The 12,461-nt window shown below is 37.6% G+C and overlaps 2 protein-coding genes across 2 annotated transcripts in view; one reads left to right on the forward strand and one right to left on the reverse strand.

Moving 5' to 3' along the window:
* The window catches only part of LOC126759000 (homeobox protein aristaless), a 311,849-nt gene that overhangs the window by 19,139 nt on the left and 280,249 nt on the right, over positions 1-12,461 (forward strand). The gene's annotated exons all lie outside the window — the stretch shown is intronic.
* Positions 1-12,461, reverse strand: part of LOC126758999 (muscle segmentation homeobox) — a 66,223-nt gene that overhangs the window by 14,622 nt on the left and 39,140 nt on the right. The window contains exon 3 of the mRNA XM_050473513.1: positions 7,942-8,738. Within this exon, the coding sequence (XP_050329470.1) occupies positions 7,942-8,738 (797 nt within the window). The remainder of the gene's footprint in view (positions 1-7,941; positions 8,739-12,461) is intronic.

Below are 12,461 nucleotides of genomic sequence, written 5' to 3' on the forward strand. Positions count from 1 at the left end.
TGTAAGCTTAGCGTTCACGCTGTATTTGCATACAAATTAATAATGAATTTTAAATGTCGCTTTTGCAGCTTTTTCTGCTTCTAGTGGCGGAAGAGTAATTTTGCACGCGGCATTTGTGGCCTGATGAGGCAAAATTGTGAAATGAATGAATTTTATATAAAAATTATACAAAGTGTGCAAGAAAAAAGTAGCAGCTAAAGTAGTAAAGCGGAAGGAAGTATGGAAGTGAAAATTGCTTAGTTATGCATTTTGAAAAGGCAAATGAAAAAAGTGCAATTCAAATTATATGCTTTGCGTACAAATTAAGCACTGCTACAGTTGCAACAAAACCCGCAGCTAGCAGAAAAAAATACTTATTTTCTATGTTTTTTTGTATTTGTTTATGTGCAAGTGCTTCAGCGCAAATCTTGCGCAGGAAATCTCGAAAATGCGCATATTACACGCGCAAGTGCTTAATAATTGCGCTTTTTTGCATTTTTTGTTTAACGGTAATGCATTAAATACTTGAGCGCGCAAGGCGGCATTTTGGCAAAGTTCAAACGCGCACGGCCAATCCACAGCGTTGCATGTAATTTGCACGTTTTGCAAGCCGATTTTTTTCGCAAATGCGCCTAAATTGCAAATTGCAACATGCGGTTGAGTGCATTTCGCTTTTCATGCTTGAAATACTTGTAAAATGCCGAAAAAGCACCCTGCCGCATGTGTGGCATGAAAAGTAGCAACAAATTTGCTTTAAGTAGGCGGCTAATCATTGAAGTTGAGCAGCAAATAAAAATAAGCATTAAATGCTGATGTTCAAAGACGCAATGCAAACAATGCAAAATGTGGCAAAATATTGAAAAATTGTGAAATTGATTTGAAGTTGGAAATGTATGCACTTGCCATTGCAATTATGGCGATTTTTGGCAGAAAGCAGACGCTTTGTAGCTAACCGTTTGCAACGCTGTTTAGGCGGTGTTCCAGTCTGGAATATTTCAAAAATTCAGATATTAAAAATTTTTTAAAATTTTTTTTCAGTTTGGGAAAAAATTAATTTGTTGTATACTTCAAAAATTCAGATGTCAATTTTTTTTTTTAATTTAAATTATTTTCAAAGTTATAGCGTTTTAGTGTCGTGGCAACTTGGACGATTTTTCTCGAAACAAATTTATTCAGTATTGTCCTCACGATTTCTCAAGTTGAAACCATACGATTTGTTGAAATTTCTTCGTAATACTTCACGAATATTTTTTAAATATCGTTGTAATGTATGAACAACAAAATGACATGGGCCGAGTGATTGCTGGCCGAGCTTTTCAAATATGGCGGCGGAGAACTGAGAAATTGTAGGCATTAGCTTCTTTGCAGGTTATGGTGGGACGAATGCATATGCAACGATTAGAAGCAAAGTGTGCTCTGTCAAATCCACAAAAAGATAGAACCCACAATCTGCGCCAATTACCGTGGGATAAGCCTTACTAATATCGCATATAAGCTCCTATGGAGCTTATTATGTAAAAGCCTAAAGTCCATCGTCAACAAATTGATTGGACCTTAATAGCGTTGCTTTAGACCTGAACAATCTACAATTGACCGGACATTCACCATGTACGCAATCTTGGAAAAGATCCCTGAAAAGACGATCGACATTCACCTCACTTTCATCGATTTTAAAGCCTACGACAGGCTTCAGACAGGGTGACTCCATATTGTGTGACTTCTTCAATCTTTTGCTGGAGAAAATAATACGAGCTTCAGAGCTAAATTGAAAAGATACTTTCTTCGATGACGATGCTTTCAACACCGGCGCCTTTAGTTTTGCGTATTACAGATTGGATAAGAAACGTGTTGATCCGATGGTGAACGAGAACAAGGCGAAATATGTCCTGTCATTAAACAAACAGTCATCGCTTTCGCGACTTGGCTCGTTGACAGTCATAACATTGAAGTCGTAGATAATTTCGTCTATTTTGGTATCAGTATCAATACCAACAACAATATCAGCTTTGAAATCCAATGCAGAGGCACTCTTGACAACAGCTGTTACTTTTGACTGAGTAGACTGACTCTCTCCACGAACAAAGAATAAAATATATAATTCCCTCATCAATCTCATCGTCTAACGTCTACGGCCAAAGTAACCGGAACTGATCCGGATTTTTATCCGGTCGAGGACTGTCAATTCGCCAGAATTCATTATCTGAAGAGTCGGTGAATAAATCAGTTGATGGAAAGAATAGCTCTACGAGATATACGGCGACATTAGCATAGTTCAGTGAATCAAGAGACAGCAGCTACGCTGGCTAGGCCTTGTTGTCCGGATTAATGAAAGCACATGTAGTCAGATTTGAAAGCAGAGAAAGAGGAAGATCTGCAGTTGGAAATTTTGCAATAAAAACATATTTTGTTTTATTAATACTGATTTTGGGATTAAAAAATTAATTTCAAAATTCCAATAAAATTTAAATTTCTTTGAAATAAAATTCAGTTTTCATGTTTTAATTGCAAAAATTCCAAAATTTTCAAATTCGGTTTTGCAATTCAATCTTCAATTTTTTGTAGCGAAATTCAATTTTTAATTGCAAATCGAAATTATAAATACAAAATTTTTTAATTAGAAAATTTGCAACTCTTCTTTTACGCTTGAAATGCGGGCCTCTAGCCTAGAATACCCTCTTCATAGCTGCCTAAATGCAAGTAATTTGCAACCAAAACTTCCAAAGCCCACTTAACTTCTTGTATTACATTACAAAAAAAAATTAAACTTAAGTAAAACGTTAAAAATATACACGCGTTATTTCCAAAAACTCGCAATTTTCGGCAACGAGTGCTTCAAATAACCGCAAAAGTATTTTATTCTTGCTAAAATTCTCAAGTTTTCAAAGAAATCCTGCTTTTCCTTACAATTGATCGCCACACAATACAACCCTGCACTTAAAGCCGCAGCAACACACGCTCACGGAGTCTCAACTTCACACTACTACGCTACAACTACACTTTAACCTTCGCCAGCTGCATTTGAGCGCTCGAGTGTGAAGACTAGACGCACCGCAGACAGTGCGAGTGGGTGTTGCCAGCGCGTTTGTAGTTTCACGAAGAAAGTTTTCGGGCAAATTAAGAAGTATGAAAATGTAGTTGAGTAGTCGAATGAAGCAAAGTAAAAAAGCAGAAAAGAATGTCAGCGAAACACGCTGAGCAAAAGTGCAAGCATACGCACATGTGTATGTGTGCACATATCAGCTGCAATATTTGCCTCTAACGCTCTCTTTCACGCAACAACTTCGGCTGCGTGGCTTTAGAAAGTTGTGTGCACTTCCACTTGCTTACATACGCACAAAAATTCTCAAGCGCCAAGCAACAACAAAAAAGCGGAAAAAATAACCGCAATAACCAGCTCTAAGCGCAACAACAAACAGCAATGTCAAAGCAAGCAAAGTGCTGTTGCTCTGCTGCAGCCAGCCATATTTGTTGGCTGCTCATGTATGCTCAAGTGTTGTTGTATGGCATTGCGAAAATGCAAAAACAAAAGTATGTGTATAAACTTGAAAGACCTCAAAAGATATGCAATGCAAAAGGCAAAAATATAAAAAACAACAACAACAACAGTATAACAAAAACAAAAATAAATCCAAAAAAACAACAACACGCAGGGAAGAAAATGTAAGCAAACACAACACACAACTTGCAAAAGTAAAACTCGAACGCAACGTCGCCGCTTGCAACAGTGTGCGTGCGCAATTTTAATGGCTGCGCTTCGATTTTTTGCACGGCATAACTGAATAGGTCTGCAGCGCTAAGTATGCCATGCTTTTATTTGTATTTTTTTATTATAATTTTTTTGATTTTTGCATATTGCCCGTTACCCATCATGCAACATGCCTTATTTTTAGGGGTAAGAGTTGCCGCGAAATGCTTTGTGCAAAAACATTGAAATATAACGGCGGCAAATTGAAAGTGAAGCGTAATACATACATATGCTGCTGGTAGTTTGGCTTTTTGCATTTAATTGAAGTGCCTATCCGCTTGCAATTGCGCACAGCCGCTTTGCCAACCCGCTCGCCCGCACACACATGCATACACACGTTTGTGTTCGCGTTTGCCTGCTCATCCGACAGACATTATTGCCAATTGTACTTGTATGTTAATTTGCAATTTGTGGCGCATGGTGCGCTTAGCGGCCGCCACCGCAGTAGGGCACTTTTGTGTTACAAATGCATCTATGTACATAAGTGGGTAAAAAAATATTTCGTAGGCGTTACTTTGGCACTCAACGCACTTGATATTTTGCATTCAATTCGTTTTTTTTGCATTCGCAAGAACTTTGCATTTGTTTTTGTGCTTCGGATGGGCGCCATATCGCATATTTGTCATAATTGAATTTGTATATGAGCACTTGTGCTACATTGATGGCTGCAGCCGCCGAGGTAATTTAGAGTGTGAGCGGTAATTAAAAAAGTAAATGTAAAAAATGAGAAAGAAAGAAAAATCAGCAAAAATTAATATTTATGAAATTATTTTTAAAATAAATAAAAATATCGAAAGAATAAAAAAAAAAATAAAAAAATATAAAATGAAAAAATAATAAAAGTATAAAATAAAATAAAAAAAAAATAAAAAATAAAATAAAATAAAAAATATGATGTTAAATACAAAAAATATTGTAGTTATACGTTGTGACAAAAAAGTGCCTGGAAGTGCCTGGAAGTGGTTAATAAAACGCAAAAAATTTATTATTAATCAATGTTTATTTTGTCGTCTTCAATATAATCCCCAAACGGGTTCCACGGAGTAGCAATTTCGGTTTGGGGAACAAGAAAAAATCACACGGTTCCAAATCTGGTGAATATGCTGGTTGATTGATGGTGTTCATGCCGTTTTTGACTTTAAATTCGGTCACAATCGTGACTCGATCCATCAAGTGTTCTTCCACAATTCCGGCCGTTTACGTCGGAGATGCTCGCGCAAACGGCCAAATAGAACTCCTTATTCACTGTCTCTTTCCATATCTCTAACATTTGACTTTACTTTTTTAAAATTTTCGTCAGCTGGAGAGGTCTAATGTCGTCCAGACAAGGCTGACTCTTTCCATATCTCTAACATTTGACTTTACTTTTTTAAAATTTTCGTCAGCTGGAGAGGTCTAATGTCGTCCAGACAAGGCTGACTCTTTCCATATCTCTAACATTTGACTTTACTTTTTTAAAATTTTCGTCAGCTGAAGAGGTCTAAAGTCGTCCAGACAAGGCTGACTCTTTCCATATCTCTAACATTTGGCTTTACTTTTTTTAAATTTTCGTCTGCTGAAGAGGTCTAAGGTCGTTCAGAACGAGGCATTGTACCACACGAAGGCTTCTGTTTTTGATCAAATTGAAACACTGCTATGTCTGAATTTAGTATCCCCGCAAAACTAATACGGTTGTGTAAACTGAAGGTGAGCAATACCAAAACTCCGTCAGGATCCGGAAGGACCTCTCCGAGCCGTTCGTTACCAAACGAGGTTTCAGACAAGGCGACTCCTTTTCGTGCGACTTCTTCAATCTGCTCTTGGAGAAAATAATTCGAGCTGCAGAACTAAATAGAGAAGGCACCATCTTCTTAAGAGTGTACAGCTGTTGGCGTACGCTGATGATATTGATATCATTGAACTCAACAACCGCGCCGTTAGTTCGGCTTTCTCTAGAATGGATAAGGAAAGGAAGCAAATCGGTGGTAGTGAACGAGGGCAAGATGAAATAGCTCCTGTCATCAAACAAACAGTCATCGCATTCGCGACTAGGCTCCCACGTCACTGTTGATAGTCATAACTTCGAAGTCGTAGATAAATTCGTCTATCTTAGAACCAGCATTAACACCAACAACAATGTCAGCCTCGAAATGCAATGCAGAATAACTCTTGCCAACAGGTGATACTTCGGACTGAGTAGGCAATTGAGAAGTAAAGTTCTCTCTCGACGAACAAAGACCGAATTCTACAAATCACTCATCATCCCCAACCTGCTATATGGTGGAGAGTCATGGCCAATGGCAACATCTGATGAGTCGACATTACGAGTTTTGCCGAGAGAAAGGTTCTGCATTGGCAACGGCGAATATCGCATTCGATGGAACGATGAGCTGTACAAGTTATACGACGACATTGATATATGTATGTACATATGTAGTTCAGCGAATTAATAGACAGCGGCTACGCTGACTAGGTCATGTCGTCCGAATGGACGAAAAAACTCCAGTTCTGAAAGTATTCGATCCAGTACCAGGTGGGGATGCAGAGGAAGAGGAAGATCTCCACTCCGTTGGAAAGACCAGGTGAAGAAGGATCTGGCTTCGCTTGGAATTTGCAATTGACGCGACATTGCAAAAAGAAGAAACGACTGGCGCACTGTTGTTAACTCGTCTATAACCACGTTAGTGGTGTCTACGCCCGTAAAGAAGAGGTAACATCCATTAGCTCAGCGTCAACTGCGCCATTTTAAAAAATTTAAAAAGTATTTGAAAGGATATGCTCTTGTCGTATGATGCCAAATCAGAGAGTAATTACAAAATGTACTTTCAAATATAAAAGTGCCAAGTATTGCACACTTATAATTATCCTTCAAAGCAGCCTTTCAATTTTAAAAGCGGCAAACGTCAGGCAAGTGCCTCTCAAAAGAGACTAGCGAAAAAAATCACTTCAGCAGGGGTATTGCATTTGTCAATATGACACTTCAAAAGTTAGAATGTGTCGAAACTCCTTATGAGTTTTGCATTGCGTTTGACACATGTCAATTGTTTTGCAGCGCAGTCGTATTAATGATGATGAGATGATGGCTGAGTTGTGGATTTGTATATAATTAAATTAAAAGTGGTAATTGTTGATTGCGTTGGAGATAAGTATAGTACTTATGGTGCAATAAATAAATATATATTTTTTTAAGATTAATAGCATGTGCAAAAAAGTGCATTTTTGCATTTGAAATTGATTAGTGCAAAATTATAGCTGCATTTATTGCATACTTAATTAATAATAATAATAATTTTTTTTTTAATTTTTATGATTTTTAAAATCAGCGAAAAGTGCATTTTTTGCATTTGAAATTGCAAAATTATAGCTGCATTTATTGCATATTTAATTAATAATAATAATAATTTTTTTTTTAATTTTTATGATTTTTAAAATCAGCGAAAAGTGCATTTTTTGCATTTGTGCAAATTGATTAGTGCAAAATTATAGCTACGTTTATTGCATATTTAATTAATAATAATTTATTTTATGCATTAATTTTTTAAAATTTGTTTGATTTATAATATGTGCAAAAAAGTGCATTTTTGCATTTCGCATTTTTCAAAATTTATTAGTGAAAATTTTTACCTACAGTTATTGCAGTAGTTTTAAAAAGGTTTTTTTAAATAAATAAAATTTGGAAAAATGCAAAGTTTGCATTTTGCATTTGTGCAAATGCAAACTGACTAACAAAAAACTTAGTTACTTTTAATACCCATTTAATTAAATATAATTTACAATTAGTTGATTTGCAATGTATTGCAAAAAATGCAAATTTTAATTTAAGTAAATATTTTGAAAAAAAATCTAAGAGTTTCTTTGCACCAACTACTGCAGCGCCCAATAAATTTGCCAGCAATCGTATAACACTTTTACAGCTAGCCAACAACAACTAGAGCAAACTGCATGACTAACTAATGCAACGCTGCAATCAGTACGTACATACGTGAGTTAGCAAAAATCCAATAAAGCACTTTTGTGTTTATAATAAAATTTCCTCAGCAATTTAGTATTGATTGCTGCTGTGCACTACACTAAATGTCAAACAGCTTTCAGCTGGCCAGTCTATAAACTAAATAACGGCACTAACTCCTTGTGTCGTTGCAAACATATCAATCACAATAAATAAAATGGCAATAAAGTGAGTTAGAGCGAAAAAGCAAAAACCTCATATATATGCAAAACAACAACAACACACTCACCTGTATGCGATCCTCAGCCAAGCCCGTCTTCATCGAGAGTAGCTCACGTGCGCTAACATCCGGATAGTGCGCCTCCTTGAAAGCCTTCTCCAGCTCCTCCAATTGATTGCTCGTAAATATTGTACGGCCGTGTCGTCGTTTATTCTTCTTTTTACTGCTTAAACCGCCTGCACCACCGGGTCCGGCACCGCCCAGCAGCGCGCTAGGATCACCGCCGTGTCCGAGCAGGCCATTAGGTGCGCCCACAACACTTCCGGCACCGGCCATGCCGCTACCGATGGCAGCTGCTGCCGCCGCCGCCGCCGCAGCGCCATTAAGGAATGCCTCATGTGTGGCGCCGGCATGCGGATGATGGGCGTGTGGATGATGCGCATGTGGATGGTGGTGTGCATGATGCGGATGGTGGCCATGCAGTGGGTGCGTGTGTGCATGATGCGCATGATGGTGGCCATGTTGATGATGTGAGTGCGCATGGTGTGCTGCAGCAGCTGCGGCAGCATGATGCGCCAAAGCGGCAGCCGCATGTTCGGCGGGTGAAAGTGTGGGTCGTGTTGCTGGTGACGTGTTGTTATTGTTGTTGCCGCCGTTGTTATTCGTAGCGCCATTGTTGTTGGCGGATGTGGCGCTGCCGCTGCTCGTCAGGCTGCTGCCATTCGTTGCGGACATATGTGAGATGCTGCTGCCGTTAGAGCCGTTGCTTGAGTGCGCTTTGTTGGGCGAGTGTGCATCATCGTTGTTGTTGTTATTATTATTGTTTAGGCTATTTGTGTAGTCTTGGGCACCACGTGCGGCTTGTTCTGTGTGGAAGAGAGCGCAATAGAAGACATGTTGTATTAAATTTGTGATTGAAAATGAATAAATGATGATGAGTAGATAGGTTGAGAGATTGTGGAGAAATTCTTAGGCCATAAAGTTGCCATTTTATTTTTATATACTGAAGAGGGTATATTAATTTTGCACGAAGTTTGTAATCCACAAAGGGTTAACGTCGGTGACCCTATAGGTAAATACTATATATAAATGATCAGCGTGACGAGCTGAGTCGATTTCGCGATATCTGTCTTTCTGTCGATCTGAAATTTCGCATACGTTCTCTTCTCCCCAAGAATCTGCTTCTTTGTCGGAACCGTCGATATCGGGCCGTTATAACATAAAGCTCCCATACAAATCGATCGATCAAAATCAAGTTCTTGTATGGAAAACTTTTTTATTTAACAAGGTACCTTCACTGCATTTGGTATGGATTATTGTCCAAGGCAATGCTATATTATCCGAATATACCGTTGAAATCGGATCACTATAGCATATAGCTATCATATAAACTGATCGATCAAAATCAAGTTCTTGTATGGAAAACTTTTTTATTTGACAAGGTACCTTCACTACATTTGGTATGGATTATTGTCCAAGGCAATGCTATATTATCGGAATATACCGTTGAAATCGGATCACTATAGCATATAGCTGTCATACAAACTGATCGATCAAAATCAAGTTCTTGTATGGAAAACTTTTTATTTGACAAGATAACTTCACGAAATTTGGTATGGATTATTGTCCAAGGCAATGCTATATTATCCGAATATATTGTTGAAATCGGATCACTATAGCATATAGCTGTCATACAAACTGATCGATCAAAATCAAGTTCTTGTATGAAAAACTTTTTTATTTGACAAGATAACTTCACGAAATTTGGTATGGATTATAATCCAAAGCAACGCTATAATATTCCAAATAATTGTTCAGATCGGACGACTATAGCATATAGCTGCCATACAAAATGACAGGAGGCCGCTTACGTTTTCAGATTTACTTCTACATAAGATATTCAGTTGAAAAGCGTATTATAGCTCCGGTTGAAGCTTTAATAATAATAATATTATTATATTTTACAGTTATTTGCTTGTACCCACTTAAACAAAAGTTATCGCAACATCTATATACTCTCCCCATTAAATTAAACATTTAAACCAATTATTTCGCACACACTCCCAATAAACGCGTTTAACGGCATTCAAATGTCAATTTTGACATATCGTGCGTATTGAAACCCTTTCCCTACACTAATCGCCGTACAATTGTCAAATCACTTTCTCCTCTTTCGACACATGCTCGCAAAGGATTCCACTTCATTTGGCCACAAAGGCGTTTGCAGGAAAAATATAACGCACACAAATCGCCCACTTCAAACGAAATCTAACACACATAATCCCACAATAATGCCAACACAATAAAAATAAACCGTCAAACATACTTACAAGGGCCTATATCGAATTTCACATGCCATAATTGGCATTAAATACCCGCACAAACACATACAACACACGATTATTGTGGACAAAAGGTAAAATTATAATTTACTTAAACTATTTCCTTATGCGATTTCAAATAATACCAGCACGTTCGCACAATTTTCAGGGTTTCCAAGGCATGAGATGTGAATGAACGCTGAAAATTGAGCCTCATTTCCCGCAGCAGTCAGACAAAACAGCGTTTCTTTGCAATGCAAAGTTTTTCTGTTGAGAGTTTTTCAAAAAAAAAAAAAAAATGAAAGCAGACAAATTTATTTTATCTGCAACACCTTTTTGCCGGCTGACTGTCACAATAGAATGCGCCCATAATTCTTATGTCTTGTGTGTACAATGTGTGTTGTTGCTTGTAAATTTATTTACCGTATGGCACAAGGTGTTCGTGTGCAGCCGAATTCATGTCTGCATGTGGTTCGTGTGTGTCGCTAATGCCATTGTGTGCGACTTAAGATGTCAACAATGTGCCATTTTGGCGAAATTTGCGTTGAGTTTTGCATACATTATGTACAGGCAGTGGTGACCCTGTGGGAAATACGTGCGACAAGCATGTTTTTGCTTCATATTCGTTTAAATTATAGGATTAAGTAGTTATAAGTTCTTGAAAATGTATCTTATTTGAGGTTCGTGCTGTTATATTTTGCGACAAAAGAGTGGTCCTACAAGTTTTATAACTACCCGGAAGAGAGATTTATCTTTAGGACAATTCTACTTGACACGATTACGTCCAGTGATTCGGCATTTCATGCTGAGGGATGGTTAAAAGACAATTTTGAATATAACTAAATAATATTCGGAAAAAAATATTCCACTAGCAGTTCCACTATAATCATTTTGCATTATTAAAATCTAATTAAGTACAGGAATGGCACGAGTTTCGGCGCACACATCTTTTGGCTTTCAGTAGTGCCAAATTGGGCAAATCAGGCTGTGAACTGTTACTTCATCCATCATATTCTCTAAATTTGGCCCCACTGAGCGTTTTCTTATTGTTTTCAAATTGAAAAATATCACCAGTTGGGCTAAAATTTTAGTATAAAGAGAAACCTTCTTTGCAGACCTCCAAAAAAAGTAGTTTCCAGTTCAATTAAAGAAGGTAGAACATCGTTGGATCAAGTGTGTCAAGATAAAAGGAGACAAAATCGCCAACTTCTTCAAAAGTTTCATTCTTATTTTGGATGCTAAGTGATCGCTCTCGTATATCACCAGCTCTTCACACCGATGCTTTTGCTAAAAGAATCCCTCAAAGTTTGCAACAATTTTTATGGTCTGCAAAGCTATTTTAAGCTTTTAACCATAGTTCAAATGCTCAACATATCAAAACTTGGTTTTCTACTTTGTTTCCTATCCTCATACTTATATAAACCAGTCCAATATTCGACTTGAAAGGCCTTTGTGGTATTGACATATATAAGAAATTGCTATGGCGACCAATTTCACAAGCTTTTAACCATAATACGAAAGTTCAACCAATGAAAGCTTAGTTTTTGACCTTGTTTTTTGTAAACATGTGGCCAAAACCCAGTCAGAGTTTTTACTAGGAGGGCTGAAACTTAAAATAAGTGACTGCGGTTACCAATTTTACAGGTTTTTAACCATAAACCGAAAGCTTAATGTATTATCTTTAGATCTATTTTCATAGCAACATACTTCTAGAAACCAGTCAGAGAACCCACTATGAAGGTCTGATTCAATGGTTGATAATCTCACACTTATTAGATATGATTATGGCTACTAATTTTCAAGTTTATTAAAACAAAAACAGAGAGGAAACTGAACACAATAGCATATTTAATAGTTAACCATACAAACCTGTCTTGATCTTTAAGAAAATTTTATGAAAGTCTACAACTTCAACTTTCCTACTGACTCATTCGTAATCTGTCATGTGTGAGCACTATTCTCAAATAAAAACGGCTCCAGCTACAAGAGAGAAGATTTCGCAAATCGCATTTCCTCAAGCAGCCAACACAAAGTGAGGCGACACGCATACAGGCAAAGCAATATTTGTACACACATACATACACACGAAAACATGTGGCTAACTGTCAGTTTTGATTTCAAGGAAGTGGTGTGATTTCTCGCATGCGATAAGCCGACATACACCGCAAGCCAATTGCTGAGGCAGAGCCTACTATGTTAAAGTGGTCGAGTGTGAGTGCGTGAGTGCAAACTGTGACTGCGAAAGCGTTGTCAACGAATTTTTGCACG

The sequence above is a fragment of the Bactrocera neohumeralis genome, chromosome 5 (genome assembly GCF_024586455.1).
Source record: "Bactrocera neohumeralis isolate Rockhampton chromosome 5, APGP_CSIRO_Bneo_wtdbg2-racon-allhic-juicebox.fasta_v2, whole genome shotgun sequence".
NCBI lineage: Eukaryota > Metazoa > Arthropoda > Insecta > Diptera > Tephritidae > Bactrocera > Bactrocera neohumeralis.